The 21,191-nt window shown below is 41.0% G+C and overlaps 1 protein-coding gene and 1 long non-coding RNA gene across 3 annotated transcripts; one reads left to right on the top strand and one right to left on the bottom strand.

The window, feature by feature from the left end:
- Positions 1-920: 920 nt before the first annotated feature.
- LOC125286533 lies at positions 921-3,741 on the bottom strand. Of its 2 annotated transcripts, none has more exons than XR_007192198.1 (3): positions 3,589-3,741; positions 1,682-1,772; positions 921-1,170 (listed from the first exon to the last, which is right to left on the bottom strand). It is a non-coding gene; the product is annotated as an uncharacterized LOC125286533 (long non-coding RNA). The 2 variants fall into 2 exon arrangements; XR_007192197.1 differs by lacking the exon at positions 3,589-3,741 and adding an exon at positions 2,466-2,957.
- Positions 3,742-7,598: 3,857 nt separating this feature from the next.
- slc25a48 (solute carrier family 25 member 48) lies at positions 7,599-15,171 on the top strand. The gene is made up of 7 exons (XM_048232212.1): positions 7,599-7,912; positions 8,990-9,033; positions 9,374-9,445; positions 9,853-10,105; positions 11,203-11,487; positions 12,360-12,493; positions 14,331-15,171. The coding sequence occupies exons 1-7, from the start codon at positions 7,867-7,869 to the stop codon at positions 14,433-14,435; spliced, it is 939 nt and encodes a 312-aa protein (XP_048088169.1). The 5' UTR covers positions 7,599-7,866; the 3' UTR covers positions 14,436-15,171.
- Positions 15,172-21,191: the final 6,020 nt, after the last annotated feature.

The raw sequence follows: 21,191 nt of genomic DNA, 5'->3' as shown, positions 1-21,191 counted from the left end.
TGAACTCTGTGTCTTTGCATACACAGCTCAAATTGTGAACAAGCAATATCCTACAAACAATTTAAAGTTCTCAAACTATGAGAGTTTTATGAAGTGCTGGCAAAAACATCTGAAATGACCACTTTCACTCACCTGATGAGAACTTTGTGAATTTGTATGAACATTTGAACGAGTGAATAAAATATTCCGTTTTTGATGGCAAACGCGAAACAGTGCCAAAACAACCACCAGTGGACAAAAAGAGTATTACATGTGTACTGTTAAGACTTGCCATAGAGAATGAATGGGGGAAATTACGGAGGTTATAGTTTGACAATGTCGTACTCCCATGCAGGCCAGATGCTATATACAGTGGCGGTTCTAGGATTTTTCTGAGACAGGGGCCACAAAGGGGCCACATCATACACTGAGGGGCCAAGAACCGGTCAACATCCATGCACAGAAAATCCCTTGTTCAGTAAGTCAGTGGTGTAGTCTATGTGATATGCAGGACTATGCAGTATACCCACTTAAAAAGCATCACCATCTCAGTATACCCACTTAAAATAGGCAAGGAAAGGTATTAACATTTGGGGTTGATCACAGTATACCCACTACAGCTAACTAGACTACACCACAGCAGTAAGGTGCATATATTTCACCAGTCTCACCTTGTTCAAATACTTTTGCTAAAAACTAAAAGCCAATATAAATCTTTTTCCCATTTATTTATAATGTGCACTGAAAACACAATATATAAAACTAAAATATAATAGACACTTCAGCGGAAATGCATTGATAAGAGAAACCACCTTCACTACCAGTTTGCATACATTTAAACAAACAAACAAACACACACACACACACACACAGCATGTGAGCAACAACTACATCATATTTACACTATTATTTTTTTCAACAATTATTTTTACAATGGTCTGATTTGGAATGGTCTTTGAATCACCGTCTTGCTTCCAGTTACAAAAGTCTGATTCTGATTTGAAGACAGATGATGGGGAATTTGGAAGCGAAAAAATTATGGAAGGGGTAGCAAAACACTAAATATGGAATACTCCAACCATTTGAAGTCTTTGTATTAGAAGTCATTTAGTGGCCTCTTCCTATTTCCATGCTGTATCTTGCGGAATACCTTTGGTTGCACAGAACCAGCTGCTCTATAATGGGAAATGTCTGGAGAGAAAGAAAAATGAAACAAGTTTGAGTAACTTAATTGTTATTAACTTTCATAACCCGCTGTCAACCTTTTTACTTTTTAACACCTACCTTTAATGTCATGATTACATTATATTAGTGGTGTGTAAGTCTAGGTGCCTTTCACTTTAAGAAGGAGAGTAACTTGTGTCCTTGTCTGTAGTAGGCTATTATTTGGAAATGAGATGTGCATGAGGATGTAAGTCAGGATGTTTGCTGTTTGATTAATTCAAATAAATATTGAAAAAACAAACAACTTGAAAGAGAACCTGTCTTGGATCGCAGGGAGTGTCATGCAATGTTAATTTCTGGTGAGCACTTGACAAGCAAACATGACGTGAGCTTACTGATGGCTAGAAGCAGGGGGTGGCCAGCAGTTGAAAACATTCGGGCTTAGCCCATAGAATCTAAACAGCACTGTCAACATGCGTTTCTAAAATAAATGACAAAATATGCTCACTGTAGTGGCAACAGGAAATAGCATCATTACCATTAGGAGCAGCTATGCTTGGTGACTCTGGTGGTTCTGAAGACTGTGGGTTAAAGTCACCAGCTCCAATCTAAGCCTACGCCATCCCAGTCTGTAGGTGAAACACAAATGTGTGTCACAAAATCCATACTTGTATTCAGCATGTCGTCTAGCAACTGTAAAACCAGTTAACAAAAAAAAAAAATCATATAAAGCTTGAGTGAATAGGGTAGAACATTTAACCAATTTATCTCAATGAAACTCTACTTTGAGACAGAATTCATGCGAAGTCCATGAATCAAATAAACTCAGAATAGTGGTTAATAACTTTGCAATGATAGCTCACATTAACTCTACAAAAACGTAGTGTTAGCTAACATTACCCCTCAATTAGGCCTGCATTCTCATGAGATTTAACGTTAATGTTAGCAGCTGCTAAACCTTTTCCTCAAGCTTAAAAATCAAACGCACTGGCGCGATGTAATGTTGGACCCCAAACAAACAGGATGTTCATTTCTCTGCAGTGCCATTTCATATAACGCCATTCAAAACTGTCATACATTAATGTTAACCTGACTCTCATTAATGTTATCTTACCATGCATAAAATCTATCAGCATGCCAACAATGAATTCAAACCTGAACTCAGGTAACCTAACGTTAAGTTAATGTTAACAGTTCACTGACTAAGTTACGTTAGCAGCTTGCTGCTGCTTCATAATTTAATTGACAAAACCTAACAGCAACAAATAAACGTCCTTTTCACATATTAATGATAACTCACATAGCCTAGATTTGTGACTCACCAAGAAACTTCTGTGGAGGATGAAACGCTGCCATTGATCGGTTCTTCACGCTAGCTGATACTTTCGTTAGCCAAATGTATCAGTTCTTCACATTAGCCGAGAGTTCTCTGGTTAGCCAAATGTATTCTTTCTTTCGTGCACAGACCTAAGCAGTTCTTTGTGTGCTTTAGCTTTCAAGCTTCAAAAGGTGCATTACTGGCACCAGTTGTTTGGGAATGGAATTGCATCTCTGATCATCGTTCTCAACAAGTTTGACATTTATTGATGATTGCCGGTACAGGGGCCATTCAGGGGCCAATGAAATTTCAGGTGGGGCCAGGGCCCCTGTGGCCCCGCCCCTAAAACCGCCCCTGGCTATATACCACGGACATGTTTTGGGGGGCCACCCAAAATGAGGGGGGGACCACTGCGTTAGATAGTCCTTGAACCAATTACATGACCGATCATCAAAACCTATACGTTTAGAAGTAACCTATGGTCCTAACCTATTTCATGTAACAGGTTCAGGTTGTGTAGGTTCAGTAACCTATTTCATGTGCATATTATTCAATTCAATTCAATTCAAATGTATTTGTCACATCCAATTACAGAGCATATGTAGTGAAATGCTTTGTCCACTGTCTCCATGGCTTTACAGTGTGTAAATAAATAAGGAAATAAATAGAAAAACAAGAGACAAGAGAAGAAGAAGAAATGTCTAAAGTGCATGACGTGTTTCCAACATGCTTGTGCTCCTGTTATAGTCCTTATTCAGTATCCAGATAGCTTGGGATAAAAACTTTTCTGCATTCTCTCTGTGTTAGCCCTAAGGCAGCGATGCAGCAAAGAGGCAGTTGTTGAGGTGACTGGGATCTCTAGTGATTTTCTTTACTCTGGACTTTAATCTCCTGATGTATACTTCCTCTAGATTGGCTAGTGCACTCCTGGTGGTACGTTCAGCTGATCTCACTACTCTCTTTAGGGCTTTACAGCCTTGCTGAGTGCTGTTTTCATACAAAGCTGTTATATTCCCAGTAATAATACTTTCAATGGTGGCTCTATAAAAGTTCTTAAGTAATTGCTGAGGTAGCCTAAAGTACTTCAGGCGTCTGAGATGAAAAAGATGCTGGCGTGCCTTTCTCACCAGTGAATCGACATCTTTTGTCCAAGTCACATCTTCAGAAATATGAACACCACCACCTTTCCACCTGAGAGTCGTTGATCTGAAGTGGTTGGTAAACTCTCTGCTGGTCATGCCTGAAATCTATAAACATTTCCTTAGTTTTGGTACGTAACATTTAGGAGTAGGTTGCTGTCTTGGCACCAGTCAAAGACAAACAAAGTCTGTCTACCTCATTCAAGTAGATAGATGGCTAGATGCCAAGGCTACATGAAAAGACCAAACTACTTAAATCTACAGATTGTATTATCACAATTTCTATCTATAGGGATGCCTTATTTGGTGTACTGACTAGAGGCTAGACTAGAGAATTAATTAACAAACATAAGGCTATTCATGATAGATAGATAGATATATAGATAGATAGATACTTTATTTCAGTAGCTAATTTTTTTTTTTTTTTTTTGGGGGTGGTACAGTACCTCCCTTTTGAAGGTTGGAATTTCTGAAAACAGCGCAGCGGTATTTTGATAGTCAGCGGCACATTTGAAGGAATCTGCTTGCACGCGGGACCATATGGAACAGGGATTCTACTAAACCTTGCTTTACTAAAACCCACATGCATCTGCAGTCGTCTATTATTTGAACTCATAGGCAAAGTGAAACTAACTTCACTGTGGTCTCTTAGTCAACGATGAAACAGTTCTGCACAGTTAATAACTTTCACTATTGACTGACAAGGGGTTACCATCTAAAACATATAGCCTGAAAAAAGCAACACTTACCCCAATAATGCTTGAATGACTGAATAAAAAACCTAAGGACATTTATCCTGCAGAGGACTAGCGGATTACATCTTGTGACAGTGCGTCTTCAACTGTGCTTTATATGCACCTTTTGCAATAGACCAGATTTTTCTTGGTCAGTGGCGTAATGATTTTTAGAGGGTGTAAGATAGTGATATGTCGCTAATTACCACATCCCTGGGCACAAGGTTTAATAAAAGACGAGCGCTTGGTGAAAAATCAACACTTTATTGAGTGTAGGATAAGAATAAGCTTTGCGTCGCGCTTTGCGTCACCTTGTGCCAGGTGCACAATAGAGCTCAATATTCTGATCACAACAAGTCTACGGAAAATGATTCAGTCAGCACCAGTCACCAGTTTTGCACCTTTATGATGTCATCACATCAACAAAAGTATTGGTTTTACCAAAAAAATAGTGAGTATTTTTAAATTATAACTAATAAAATAAACACAACCCAGGATCTTTCCTCTACACTTAAACATCTACACTGCGCTTCTGGCTTGTTCTGAAACTGCTGTGTGACATGCTGGCCCTAAAATCACAATTCCTGAGGTTAGATCAGCTGTGAAACCATCGAAAGCTGAGAAACCATCTCAGGGAAAACATGACTGTACTTGTGTGTGGAATAGTGCATCTAAAGTACTGTATCATTACCTCAGCGTGACATCTGAAATATATATATATATGTCCATGTGAGGGATCTCCTCTAGTGTGCAGACAGAGGTTCCAAATACACCAGCGTCAGAGAGATGCCCCAGAAATCAGGTGGGTTATCATATATCATTTACAGGGTTGACATTTTATATCCTAGCTCATCTTTACCCAAACACCCCCCCCCCCCTCAACACACACACACACACACACACAAACCACCTGGTTTAATATGCATGTGTGTTGCAGCCCTTATTTTAGGACTTGTTATTGGCCAGGGAGAAAGAGGATTCCTCTGAACTGCACGTGAGTGTGAGGTCAAGACACAGTACGTGGTTCACATGGGGTTACTTGGAAGCCCGATCGTTGGGTTATCTACCCCTCACATGTATCCGAGTCAAGTGTGTTACAAACATCTGTGGAAACACAACCCCGCCCCTGGGGGTTCTAATAATTGCCCTAGCCGCTGTATGTAGTGAGTGCCAACAGGAAGGACTGAGCATGGTGCTGGTGTCTAGACCACTGGAGTCGTGAGATAAACATAAATTGTTGAGAGAGACATGAATTCTGCTTTTAAACTTTTAAAGTATTGTGTGAAGCAGAAGACGGTGCCCCACTTACTGTGCAAAATAGCATATGATGTGTGAATGGAAAATTTCTGTGCATGTTTGTTCTGGTAAATTTCCACTCACATGCATGTGTGTGAGTGTGTGTGTGTATGTGTCTGAACGTGTACATCTGTGTGTGTGGTTTAGTGTGCCTTATCAGTAGAGTATGTAAGGATCACAAACGTTGCCAACGCCCATTTTGTTGAATTAATGCAAATGTACGGCACCTATAGGGTGAAAAACAGGGGGGGGGTTATCTGACATGCACGCTACAGTAGGCCTACACGCATTGAGAGTGTCAAAGGCTACTGTACTTGTTTGCACCGGCAGTCAACGAGCGGGTGTGTCAACGACAACGGTAAGTTAGGGCTGTCTGCCAATACATAGCCTATCCCAAAAAAGTCCAGAGTAAAACATTGTGATATTCCCTTTGCCCTTCAGCATGTACATGTTTGCCTCTTTTTGTGGTTTGTAGATCAGCTTTGCCACCCCAAAATACAAAGCTTTTTCATTGCAGTCTAGGCAAAATAATTAGCCATACAAATTGGCAACTGGTGACCAGGCTTAGGCTTTCGTATTTTATTGTGTAAAATAGCATTAGCTGTTAGGATAATACCCAGGATATTGTCACAGCTAAGCTAGCTTCTGTAATCTTTCAACCAAAATTAGGAGTCATGTTGAATAAGGGTGTGTGTTGCACAGTCACATAGGCTTTAAGTCACCATCACTGACTGTTAGACTAATTGGGCTACCAATCTTGCAGTCGCAATAAACAATGAATCCGAGACATTTTCCTGTTTCTATATTCTGTTTATGTAGGCTAATGTATTTGTGAATATAGCCTGCACAATGCAAAGAAATAAAAGATAAAACTGGTGCATTTCCATACTCCATAGAAATGAACATTGCGAGACACTTATCTGTTCTATGATCTCATCCCAGAAAGATTTTCTTTGACTTGTTAGTTTTTTTTTTAACATTTATTTTATCTAATGACATAGCAAACATGCTGAATTGAATCCACATATCCTTGCACTTGCGAAACTATTTTTCAGCATTCATGTTCCTCTTAAAGTGACAGGCACTCAATTAGATTTACACACCAAATGTGATGCTATAGACAAGTGTAGCCTAATAATTTAAATATCAATATGATGTAATCAAATTACTAAATATGTTTAGCTATTAGTAATCATGTAGGTCATAAAATACTATAAATAATTATCAATATAATTTATAGTTTATATGAATTACAAAATATGAAAAAGAAACCTATGACAACCATCACTTTCTATGTGTGTGTGTGTGTGTGTGGAGGGTCAATCAAATTCTATGATTGCCACTGATGTGAATGATCTCACAAATCACACAAACCAAATCAAATTTTAAAAAATCGCAATAGTATCGAAATCGAGATTCTTCACTTGCTCTTGGTATTGAAACAATAATGTTGGTATCGTGACAACAGGAGTTGTGGATGTGTCCCTACCAAAGCTGAGACCAAACCTACACCCTTGCTGGTTAGCACTCTGGACTTGGGTTGCCGGTTCGAGCCCCGACCAGTGGGCCGCGGCTGAAGTGCCCTTGAACAAGGCACCTAACCCCTCACTGCTCCCCGAGCGCCGCCGTTGTAGCAAGCAGCTCACTGCGCCGGGATTAGTGTGTGCTTCACCTCACTGTGTGTTCACTGTGTTTGTGTTTGTGTTTCACTAATTCACCGATTGGGTTAAATGCAGAGACCAAATTTCCCTCACGGGATCAAAAGTATATACTATACTAATCACTTTTTTATATGAAGTTCTGGAAATGTGAAATCACTAATAGCTTATGTTTTCCATTTTCAACTTTCCGTTAGTTGCAAACATATCAAGCATAGGTGACGTGCATTTTGTCTCAAATATCTCACATAAATAACGAAGAGTTGTCTGTAATATGAACCTGTCAAGACGTGTTGTCCTACCGGGAGGTGTCGTTCCGAATTCCTGGCTTTCTATTGGTCAATAACAACAACTTGGACTTGTTGAACCGCCCCCACGCAAAGAGATTTTCCACGATACTTATACGGCAGGATGCAGAGAAAAAAGTAAAAGGGTTCTTGTTTTGTTCTGGAGAAAAATTCAATGACTTGTCGATAACCTGCCGAAGACATTTCCCAATGCTGATGCAGTTTCCTCATTGTAAACTATTTATAGGCCTAAGTCATTGCCAGTTTGAATGAAGCATCGTCTGGTTTAAAATGAACTGCTTTCATTTGGATGATTTTTTAGCTGGATGGATTGGTGGTGAGTTTTTTGTGTGCATTCAATGCTTTATTACCGTATATGGAACAACTTGAACACCGATCTTTTCATGAACATTCATAGTCTACACTGTTTTTTACAACAACATAAAAGTACAATGTTGTTAACATATGCAATAATTTGTTATGCTTTCCCAAAACTTACCATAACAATAGCTTTGCAAGACACAAAGCACACACACACAGCCACAAAGTATCCTATCTGGTCTTACAATGCTATAAACGTAGGGTAGACAATGGGCATGCACAACTGTCGAATATAGTGCAGAAGCAGTTTTCGCAAATTTTAATAATTTGACTAGATTCCCTTGCTGCGGTGATTGAATAGGCGACTATTTAACATATCCTTTGTAGTGGCGTTGGGCGAAAGGGGGGTTGGGGAAAATAAACTTAAATGAAACGCACAGGGGCGTCGGAGAGCGCTGGCTTATTCAAGGCTCTATTCCTGCCCGTTATCCCCCAGCTGTTTTATGTCAAATTTGGTCTGTGTTTGCGTTAAATAAAGAGATGGTGCGCCGAAATTCGTCAGAAATTCTTTAAACTGAGAATCGAAGGACTGTTACCGGACAAAAATATTGGCTTTAATGCAAGTTGGTGTGATGCATTTTCTAGTGTTTATTTTCTAAATACACTCGCGGTGGGGCTAAGGGGGAGAAATCCATTTGCTGAACGTGATTGGTTGAATTCTTCTTTAAGATCCAGTTACATTCTTTTGCTGCAGTTTTGCTTTAGAAGGAATTGTTTGGCCTGCTCAGCCTATATGCAACGCCACTGCATGCTCGACTGCTACTATACGCATTCGCCAACCCAAACACCAGCACATGCATTCACTCGAGGCTTTGTGCACACAATGCATGCATTGACGGTTACTGGCCACGACAGAGAGAAATGTCAATTGTCGCTATGTGTGGAACAGCTGCACACCCAAGAGAGATGGGGGTTAAAAAAGTGTTTTTGTGTAAATAAAAGACAAGTGCAAGGAATACTTACTTTAGCTTTAAACCTCAACGTCTGTACCTTCTTTCATTACATAAAAAATCCGTTGTCTTGTTTGTCTTAGGGGCCTCCAGTGTTATTGTTGGACACCCTCTTGACACAGTGAAGGTAAGAATTCAGCGGAAGTTGTCATTAAATCGAAATGCGAAATCTTCGCTCATTTACTTCCTTGTTTTGTTTTCTGATTCTTTTTTGAATGTGTGTTGTGTTGCCTTCCAGGCCACCCCTAGACATTAACCTGGGGAGTGTAACAATCTGATAGGCATAACCTAAATGCAATAATGTAATGTGAAATACCTTCAGACTGCAGCTGTACGGGTTTAACTGCAAACTATCTAGTATATTTGACATTGCTGACCTTGGTCAGCTGACCTTATCTGATCAGTTCCAAAGAGGTTAAAACTTGACCTTTTCTCAAAGTTGCCTTCTTTGATTTTTCCTCCAACAGACACGACTTCAGGCAGGGAAAGGATACAAAAACACATTACACTGTGTCCTCACTATCTACCGAAAAGAAACAGTGAGTATTAAGTACTTGCACTCTCCCACACATCTGTGTGTTTTAGTCTATTTTTAGTACATTATGAAATAAAACACACACAAAATAGATGCCATTTTACCGTCATTAGCTATCGGTGATGAACGACTTCCTGAATCTGCTTCTCTGATAGCAGCATAATAAACCAAATATTCTTTTAACTTTCTCAAACACTATTCGGGCCCTTCTCCTTGTTCACACTTTGGGGCCGCATGCAGGCTGTTATTTACATGCATTGCTGAAGATGTGAAATTCCCCAAGTCCCCCTCCCCCCCCCCTTCCTTTAAGAACTGAAAGACTCTGTACGATTCTGAGCCAAACTCTGCCTCTTTTTCCTCTGGTCTTCCATCTTTCTTTTCCTCCTCCCTCTTTTCTTTCTTTTCTGCCAGGTTTCGGGTTTCTTTAAAGGCCTGTCCTTTCCGCTGGCCAGCATCACCGTCTACAATTCAGTGGTCTTTGGCTTCTTCAGCAACACACAGCGGCTCATAAGCAAGTATCGCTATGGCGACGGCAGGCACCCCTCGGGCATGCTGGACCTGACTGTGGCCAGTATGCTGACCGGCCTGGTGTCCGTGGGCCTGGGAGCGCCAGTCGACCTGGTCAAGATCAGACTGCAAATGCAGACCCAGCCTCTCCTGGCAGGTAAAGGCCCATTGATGTCCCAGTTTATGGTTACACAACGTTTCGACCGCTTAGGTCATATAATTTTGAATATTTGCATTTACTACAATGTGCACGTACTAGATAGGCTATTCAAAGACGCTCAGAAGCATAGTGGATTCAAATGTCTACACTGGTTAAATTGAGCTGCTGAAAGGACATAAGCATGTGTCCTAGATTGTTTCTAGGTACCATATTAGGTAAAACATTAACTCCAATGAAATCCTAAGGGCCAGTAATTGCAACATCTGTAAAACCGGCAAGCCAGATCTCTCAGCTAGGGGCCAATTGCTGGGGTGATTCAGCGTTACACGGCGACACACACACAACAGCTGTGAACAGAGCAGCTGGAGACAGATAGGGTGCACTCCCACATGGGAGGACTTCCATTTGCACAGCACCCTCCCACCCATAATGGTTGTGTCACTGAGGATAAAAAGAACAGAAAAATGAAATGCAAAAATGCACAGCTCATATAAGACCATGTAGGGGATTGTTCATAGTGGGAAAGTTGCACATCAGGCTAACTGTGATCCAAGCAGAGGTGGTTAGTTTAAATATATTCTGCTAGACAGTACATACCATTGACAATAGTGACTCGACTCGGACTTGACTCGGATGAGTAGTGGACTCGACTCTGACTTGACTTGCAAAATGTTTTAATGACTTGGACTTGACTCTGACTTGAACACTGGGGACTCGAACCTCGACTCGGACTCGAGGCATAGTGACTTGACTACAACACTGCCATTGATTAGTCATTGATTACTGCTTCCACAGAATCAGGGAGTCGAGGTAGTGGTTCCATTTGTTCTGTCTCCACACCCTTACTGCTAGGAGTGAAGGGATTATGTGACCCTAAGGTCATTTATATTGCACAACATTGCTTAGTGTGTGAAAGTCAGTCTGTAGGATTACAGCAGGCCAACTGTAATCTTTTTCCAAGAGGCAAGTTCTGATATCTTGTGCCAAACATCATTCATCCCTATTAACCGAGGAGTCAGTACTGTTATCTTATGTCAGTTTTCCCATCGTTCTGGAGTTTAACACTTTCCTCCCATCTCTCCCTTTTTCCGTAGAAAACTTCCACCTGGCAGGGAGCGGGAACGGCAGTGGGAGCATGCCGGTGGCGGTACAGCTGCAGTCCCAGCCGACGTACCGCGGGCCCCTGCACTGCATCAGCAGCATCCTGCAGACGGAGGGCCTGGCGGGCCTGTACCGCGGGGCGGGCGCCATGGTCCTGCGTGACGTGCCCGGGTACACCCTCTATTTCATCCCGTACGCGCTGCTCTGCAATTGGTTCAGTCCTGAGGGCAGTGCCTCGCCGCACCCATGCTCCATCTGGCTGGCAGGAGGACTGGCAGGTGAGTCGACGATGCCAAAGGTGGTGTGGCATGCCAGCATGTGTGTGTGTGTGTGTGTGTGTGTGTGTGTGTTTTACAAGTTCATTCACCTCAGGCAGAGGGGTGTTCTTGCTGTTACATGCATAAAAGGGAGTTTCTCAGAGGGAGGCTCTGTAATTAGCTTTGAGACCATTTCAATGAGATTGAATTGAGTTGAATTTCAAGGTGACAAGTACACCTCACTGATTTAGGATTGGAGCCTCAAAGCACATGGGGAGGTTAAACTCAGAAAATGAGAGGGCAATATCCTAGGATACATATCTATACACAGAAATGACCTTTGAATTACAGTAAATCTGCAACGATATTTGGACAGCAATAACTAAAATCCCCAACAAAGCTCTGAAGCCCTGCATTCCTCATTACGGGTAGTAGAAGTTACAGTTGTTTACCAAGAACGTGGAGTTCAGAGGAAAGACTTAATGCAATAGGAATGTGCTTATGTGCTTATTGTTGTAATGCTATGAGGTTATTTTTGGAAGCCACAGGTGCACAGCAGATTCTGCGGCTGTGACTTACGAGTTCACACCAGCACAACCTGTCCCAGTTAAAGCCGTAATCTGGTTGGAAAACAGAAAAGAAAACTTGCAATGTCATCCAGTAGTGTTGCTACAGGGCCCCACACAAACAACCCCCCCACCACCAGCAGCACCAAACCCCCCTCCCCTAATCACACACTACCACCTTCTAGGCCCCATCATGGAGGTGACCACCACCCCAGCTGTATATGTGTGTATGCGCATGTACGTTTGGGCATGTCTGTGTGTGTGTGTTCAGTCTTGCTACTTTGGGGCCCTACACTCACATTGTCGTTCCACCCCCTCACCCACCAGGTTCCATCTCGTGGGTGACGGCCACTCCGGCTGATGTGGTCAAGAGCCGACTGCAGGCTGACGCTATGCACCAAAGGAAATACAAAGGCATTCTGCACTGTATCACGCACAGCTACAAGACAGAGGGAATACATGTAAGCCCACTCACCTACACATCCATAAAGACATGAGACATACATATATGCATACAGACATACACACATACATACATACATACATACATAAGAACATACATACATACATACATACATACATACATATACACACATACACACATACATACATACATACACATATACATACATACATACATACATACATACATACATACATACTGGTACATATATACAATACATACTGTGCATACATTGAGAAATACATACAAACAGACGGATAGACAGACAGACTCTTCCGACAGACTCTTCACCAATGTTTCTAATTAGGACATAATAACTTAATCTGATCTGATGTTTACATGCGCAAATACAAAAACCGGATACTTCAAGATCCCGATCATAACCGGGATACTAAAGTGCATGTAAACACAGTCCTTGAGTCCATGATTAGTTTCTCAAAAACAAACAGACAGTCAGGAACTTTAACAAAGCCTTTTACATACAGGCCTAGCTAGAATGGTAATCTTAATCTTAATCTTAGGTTAAGATTAATCTTAATATTAGATTAAAATTACTACAGCTGTGAAGAACTGCTTCTTGACTAAAGTAATAATTTAGAATCAAACTTTATTTTCAAAGATTTACATTTCTGTGAGGATTCCTCCATCCAAGCATCCCTAACAGAATCTATCAGGGTTGTTTAACCAAGTCAGACATTTCTGTGATGGAATGTGCAGGGATTGGGCAATTATGGGCACACATTTACTGCTTTTTTGCTGGTTTACTGCTGGTTTACTGCAAATTGCTTTGGATGAAGCCATGCATCTGAGTCGCTAAATAGGAATGATTTTATGCAGTGCCTTATCTCTGGCAGTCAGCAAGTTCATGAGCTGATCATGTGACAGCTGTTTTTTTTTACGGGGCATTAAGACAGGAAATAACTTGCATCAGCTCAATTTGTATGTCCAGTCCAAGTGCGCTGCTGGTGCACTTCCTCGAGTTCGCATGAGGTGAGGAGCCAAGGTATATTTAAGGAGCGATCTTGGCAGGCACTGTGTGTTTGAAGCGTTGCAAATCAACAGGTGTGTTGCTTTACACAGCAGATGACGGCAGTCAGGTTACGCAAAGCGTTTATATCAGCAGATGATTTTTGATGAATGTGTTACAGACTGACTTCAAGATTAACCTTTTAATTGCACTACACGGTAGTCTTGATGTAAGTGGTTGTACTCAAAATGTTTTACAATTGCAGCACTGTGTCCATCCTTGGATAACTCACAATACATTTATTAGATAATATTAAACTTCTATTCTCATCATGAGTGAATTAATGTATTGCTGTAACTGTCTGGTACAGTTCTTGTGGTAGGTTTCCACAAAACCAGTCCGTATACTCCATCGGGCTCCATTGGGATCCACACTGTTAGTCACACTTCATCATGAGAATAGAATAGTGACCGTTTCATTTTTAGTTGCACTTAAGTCGTGTTGCTTTTGGATCTTTACAAAATTAGGGGGACCATAGTTTTAAAGGGACTGTCTTTTTTTTTTTTTTTTGTAAGAAAATAAACTGCTTCTAGATGCATGATAACTGCATACACACTATTGGATATCTGAAGGATAGCAATTAAGAATTGCTTATGTGCATGTTAAGTTTGTTTGAGGTGTTTTTAAGCATTTGTTGACCATTTAGACTAGAGGACCCTGACATACAGTATGTGTACACAAACATTAAAAGGGGATACAACAGAAATGAAGGGCACATCAACATTGAGGAACACCAATTATCTCAATTTGGAGGATTTTTGAAAGCGAAAGTATATCAGAGTATAATACATGTTCTTCCTTTCTGCAGGTTTTCTTCCGTGGGGCCACAGTGAATGCTATTCGAGGATTCCCAATGTCTGCGACCATGTTTCTCACCTATGAACTCTCTCTGAAGTTTTTCCGGAGCCTGTAGACTCCTTTCCAATTCCGTCTTTGCTTAGTGGATTTAAACCTTGCTTTTCAACAATTGCCATGGCTACTCATATCACAAGGAATTACGAGGGAATTATTAGGTCATATTATGGCTTCAATTATAGACTGATAATTAATGTTGTATTAAAATCATAGTATTTTTGTAATCGCTGGTTCATTTCTTATATTAAGAAAGATTATATGTTTATATATGTACATAAAAAAGTTTGTAAGCATGTTTTATATGTTACCTCACTTAAATCTTTATTTGTGGTTTTACTCAAATGTCTTGCTCTTAGTATAAGTATTGAGTCAGTACTATACTAATGTTGCAGGGAGTCACTTGCGCTTTAGCCTGGTTGGTGCTCACAGAACAGGACGCAGAAGTCAAAAGGGGAGATCCAAGGTCTAACAAGAGCCAAGGAGCAGGACCGGAGCACTCAATGCTTTAAGTGATTTTTATTAGCCTAGTGCAAACCAACTAATGTTTCAACGCCCATAAAAATCACTTAAAGCATTGTGTGCTCCGGTCCTGCTCCTTGGTTCTTGTTAGACCTTGGATCTCCCCTTTTATACTAATGTTGCATTGTGTTTTAAGGTTACCAGTATGTATGTCATTGAAATGTACTGAACGCAAAACACTTGAGCTACTTGATAACAACAATAAGTTATATTTACATGTTTTTACTGTTTGCAAATAACCAACATCACAATAAATAATAAACAAATCAACATGACACTTCATTCTCGCTGTGCCCATTTGTAATAAGTATGTGCATTTTGTTCTTTCTCCATGATGACACATGAAGGAACACCATCACCTGTATGATAACCTTCACTTCTAGCATGTGTGCATACCTCTGATCATGTTAGTACATGTATCTGCTGTGTTTTTCCAGGTCATTCTATGACTGAGGTTCCAATGTGAAGTGTCATAATCATGTTTGTTTTGAAGTTTTGGAAAATAAACTCTTTTCTCTTCACGAGAGAGATAACCGTTATCTCTGCAGCTGTGCCACCCTGATAAAGCTTGTTGAAGAGAGAAGTCACATGCTTCATAAATCGATGTTTCTAGAACAAGAAGTAAAAATATTCCCATGAAACATATTATGTGTGTTTTGCCTCCCCATGACCATAGCATTGATTTTATGTGTATGTGCAGTCTATTGCAGCAATTTATGATGTAAGATTGTGTTTCAGTCTGCGGGTGTCCACAAAAGGCCATGGGAGCACAGTGACCTCTATTCCCAAGAAACGGCATTATTGATCCAGGATAGGTGAAAATCCGTAGTTTACCTGCACAAATATTGTCTAATCGTTTATGTAAGTGTCCTGCAGAATTGTTATCTATTACAGTGCTTTAAGACAACAACATATATAACATCATGATAGGTTTAACAAACAAACTTAAACCAGACCTAATTCTCACACTGTATTGACTGGAAGGCATGTCATGACACATATCAACCATTAAGGGGCAGTGTAGCGACAGCAATGAGAATAGCGCCCAGCTCCAGAACAACAGGAAGGGATACTTGAATAATCACTTGTGAATGGTTTTCATTTTAGGGATGCAATATATATATTTTTTGTATTTTTAGTATATTTAGTTGTATAATATATTAATTGCTATACAATAAATATATCTTCATAGTCTAATTTTATTGTGAGAATATATCATAGGTTTAGACTGATACTAAACAAAGATTATGTAAACTGAAATTCAAATGAATATTTATTGGCAAGATTTTTGTCTTTGCTATCTGGGTTTAATGCACCATTAATGGTACGCATCATGTTGACAGACACTGTGTAAAAGACACAGACTGAAGTTGTTTATTAGAAGACTTCCTATGTGTCCAAGGAATGGGGCACATAATTGGCTAAGGGAAGGCATTTAACAGCCCTTTTGCATGGATGAAACGCCAAGATCTTGATTAATTTGATCTAAAAATGATCATTTAGAGTACACACACACACACACACACACACACTCACACACACACACACACACACACACACACACACACACACACACACACACACACACACACACACTTTGTTACAGTACAACTAGTCTTTCCCCTTAGTAACCTGTGAGATACAGTCATGGTGCGATCTCCATATTGTTGGTGACCAGCTGGCCTGCTGGAGCTGGGGTGGCGGGTCACTGCAGAGCCCCAGTGTCATGGACACTCTCTGGGCTCTTGTCTTTATCCAGCTGAGCGACAGATGAGGTTGAGGGAAAACATCTGAGACTGCAGACTGAAGCAGGGTCTCTCTCTCTTTCTCTCTCTCTCTCTCTCTCTCTCTCTCTCTCTCTCTCTTTCACTTTCTCTCCCTCTCTCCCTTTTGCTCTCTCTCCTCCCTCTCTCTCTTTCTAACACTCACTCTGTCTCTCACTTTATCTTTCTCACTCTTGCCCCCTTCCATTCTCTCTCTCTCTCCTCTCATTCTCCCCTATCTCTCTCTCTCATTCTTTCTCTCCTCTCCACACTTTCTCTCACTTTCCCCTCTCTCTTTCTCTCTCTCTCTCTCTCTCTCTCTCTCTCTCTCTCTCTCTCTCTCTCTCTCTGTTCTGTCCTCCTACTTCACTGCCTCTATTATCATCGGCCCACTGCCACTCAAAGGCCTTGGCCCTGACTCCTCTTCCTCTTTAAGCCTCCAGTTTCCCCTCTTGATGGACGTTTGCAGCAATTGCACACTTTTGAATGAGGGACACGGTCACGACATGTTAAGCACTGTGTTAAAAATGTGGCATGAATTGTAGCAATATGACACGGAAGAACAGACGTAAACAAAAGAGACAAGAACACACAACTTGAAAGCTACATAAATGAGCAAAGCATGGCAAAATAGTGTATTTGAAATAGTTAGAAATTGGGACAGCTATCACTGTAACACCTTAGCACAAGAATACCTATGGACGTATGTTGTTGTGTTTTGCAAATCCTGAACATATGCACACATAGTGTATTCAAGACATTATGCAGATCCTTATATGTTAAAAGCATATTACCCCTTGTAGCAGAAAACTCATTATTTTTTTCACATGCCAAAGTTCTAATTTCATGTTTTCAAACCAGATTTTAAATGTTGAACATAGCTCTGTTAGCTCACACACACACACACAGACACACACACATATATATATATACATGTAATACATATATATGTACATACAAGTACATGTACACAAAAACACACACACACAAAAGCAAGGAAAGCAAGGTAAGCTACGGCAGTGATATCCTGTGTGACTGTGTGTGTGTGTGTGTGTGTGTGTGTGTGTGTGTGTGTGCTTGAGAGAGAGGGAGAGAGGGAGAGAGAGAGTGAGAGAGAAAGAGAAAGGAGATAAATTAAAGATGGGGAGCGGTTTAAACACAGTGTATGTATGCAGCGTGGTAATGAACAGGCTTTGTGGAATCTCTCTTCATACATTTACACCAAGGAGGTGGGCCAGATGAAAATAAATCATCTCATGTGCTCTCCAACCGCCACAGGAATGAGCAAAGACCTTACGTCCTGAGAGGACATTGATTCTGTCCTTAAGATTTAAGCCTAGTTCTCCATATCTCTTTACGCCCCCACTCTCTGAGCGCTCATAAAGCCCTAAATGAGATGGACTGACATCCCTGAATTCCCACAATCCTGATCAGTCATGGCAATGGGCCTGCCAGAGGTGATTTAAAAACCAGCATGCATGCTTAATGGCTGATGTGTTTACAAACAGAAAAAGGCCAGGAAATAATGTTTTTTAAATGAATGGAGCTGATAACCTCTCTCAGGTGATCAGATTATAACAGTTTATGAGTTCTAATTTGTAACATTTTGACTGAAACTGATACTCTTATACAATAATTACAGAAAAAGGCTGTATGTAACATGTAATATTAGAGTTACAATTATTTGTTGACATTTTTGTTTTATTATTAGATATTATAATGCCAGTAGCTAGCAGTTAAATTATTTTGCAAGAGAAGTAAGGCAGAATCTTCCAAACACCAGCTATACACATTCAAGCTTGTTTTGTGTAGCTGTTTACACAGGCATTGTAGGGATAACAGCTTGAAATTGCATACCCAGGGCCAGCCCTGGGCCTCATGAATAAAGGTTTATTGCCCTTTTATTGAAGGCGAAGCAGGAAGAGGGGGGGGGGGGGAGGTTGGGTGGGGTGAGGCGGAGTGAGGCGGTTGTTTCAGCTACCAGCTGCTGCCCATAGTTCACAATCTAGCATCCTGGGAGAGAACGAGTAATCAGTAAACACACAGGGCCAAGACAATATCCTGCCCTGTTCCCAGATTCAGCTGGCCTGGCCTTCCTGAGCCTGCACTGCGGTGATACGATAGACCAGATGCAGGACGCAGAGACGTAATTCAGTCGCTCAGGTGATGATAACTGAAACGATTTTACAAAAATTAAACACAATCCCTGAATGAAATGAAACAAAATGAAAAATGAAGGCCGGTCAAACTAGTTTTGGAAAGCAGGGTTCTAAGGAGAAGGAGGAAATGCAAGCAAGTGTGTAAGGGAACTCAAATATAAATAAATTAAGTTATAAATAAATGTGTTTACTGACAAAAGCATCCCGACTTATGAGATGAGTTTGTCCAAATATGTTTATCATGACGTGACATGACGATGAGTGGTCAATGTGATGCTGAAACGCCTCTGACACATTTGGTCGTTTTTGTTTTTTTTCTCTCTCAGCAAGATCAAAGTTACAGAAGAGGTTTGATGAGCCAAACGCACACACAAGTGTACACACACACACACACACATACACACACACACACACAAAGACCTTTGGCAGCTTCACAGTTTCACTGAGGCAAAACTTTAGAAGAAACAACTGGCTTGCAATGTGAATGTGAGTATGAAGATGCTTCAAACCACGAATGGATGTTAGAGCACGGCCAAAGTACTGGGACTAATGAGAAGGCAAGCTGTGGTCAGTGGAGCACTGGATACACTACATCTGTCTGAATAACACACACACACACACACAGACACACACTTTCTCTTAGGACAATGAAATGCACCATGGCATAATTCAATTGCACCAAGCCATGATGGGATGACTTGGATGCCATCTTCTTGATGTGACAGAATTCTCCTTTCTTTTGCGCCTGTCTGCACAAGAGATGTAAGGATGTAGTGTAGGAGGGAAAACAGCCATTTATCAAGAGGACATTCTGCACAACAATTGAGGCCAATAGCTCATCGGATTGTGGATTTTAGTCCAATGAAAAAATAACCATCACAAAAGTTAAAAGGGCCTGCCTTCTTACACCACCTTTGTACATTTACAGACATTTATCCCCAATCGTAAGAGCATATGATATTAAATATTATAGTATATATCCCAGATCACAATTGCACTGCCATACTTTGACAACATCATCACATAGACACTGATGCAAGGCACACAATCTCCTTTTGGTTCGTTCGAGCTCATATATTCATGTTCTCTACTCTTTACCAGGATATGAGCTCACTCAACATTAACATTGATTCATATCTGATTGAGCTATATTGGAAAACCAAAAAAAAATGTGACCCCATTGCATTGTTGAAATGGATCTGTGGAGGAGAAATGACAGCTGTGCTGTCCATATTTATAGATTTTCTTGATAGCACAGCAGTGCTAGCTGCCTATCTGACATGGGATAGGATTGCAGTTTGTCACACACTACCTCCTCACCCACCCCCTTTCCCCAAAGCCATATCATCCATGTAGCCTCTTTCATATCCCATCTATCTCTTTCGCTCTCTCTCCCTCTATCTCTCTCTCTTTCCCTCTCTCTCTATCTCTCTGTCTATATCCCTCTCTCGCTCTCTTTCCATCTCTCTCTCTGTATCACCTTTCTCCATTATGAGAAGGCTGACATATGATACTCTCACACTTTCAGGGCCATTGTGGTCTCTCTCTCTCCCTCTCTCTCTCTCTCTCTCTTTCTCTCCCTCTCGGTGGCACGGCTTGCTTATGTTTGTTAATTTCTCGCCTCGTCTTGGACGTCAGCGTTGGCGGTGCGACTGAAGCACACAAACAGAGAGCACCTGCGGCCTGGGTATTTGCTCTTTTCTCCCTAATGGATCAGACTGATGACAGATGCACAACCAGTGTGGTGGCAGGAGCTGTACCCATCCAGGACCTTGATGACTGCAGGCCACAGACATGTTACTGCGCTTTGTCTGACCGGTGGGGTGAAACGCCTGGGTGCTGATTGATTTCTTTCCATGTCTGGTCTGTACGGCCGGCCTTGGGAGGACCAGGGTGCATGACCCATCTCTTACATGCAGTTTATCTTCATGCTGCAGAATGAAAAAGGAGGACCTTATAATAATAAAAGTTAACAATACATACAGTATGTCAACAGCTGTCTGACCAGTCTCTCTCTCTCTCCTCTTCACTACCTACATACACAGCTCAGCTCCCATTTGTTATGCTTCACAAAAGACCATAGAAGATCAATATCCAATCAAATGTTCTATTAATAAAAATATGGCATATCATAGGCCATGTGTTGCAAAATTATAATTAAAATGTCTTCATATGGTACTGAAGTCAAGGACTGCAGTAGGGCATTTATCTGTGTTTTTGTGTTTGTTGTGTGTTAATCACAAAAATGTTCCAGCATCAGTATGTAGGGCCCTCGACAATCACATCGTTGGTGACAGTTATATTCACCTTACATGTAAGCTCCTCTCAACATACACACAGCTGTACAACTGTAATAAGCTCCGACTCGAGTAG

Source organism: Alosa alosa, chromosome 21, assembly GCF_017589495.1.
Source record: "Alosa alosa isolate M-15738 ecotype Scorff River chromosome 21, AALO_Geno_1.1, whole genome shotgun sequence".
NCBI classification, from domain to species: domain Eukaryota; kingdom Metazoa; phylum Chordata; class Actinopteri; order Clupeiformes; family Clupeidae; genus Alosa; species Alosa alosa.
This window is presented reverse-complemented; position numbering and strand designations above follow the sequence as displayed.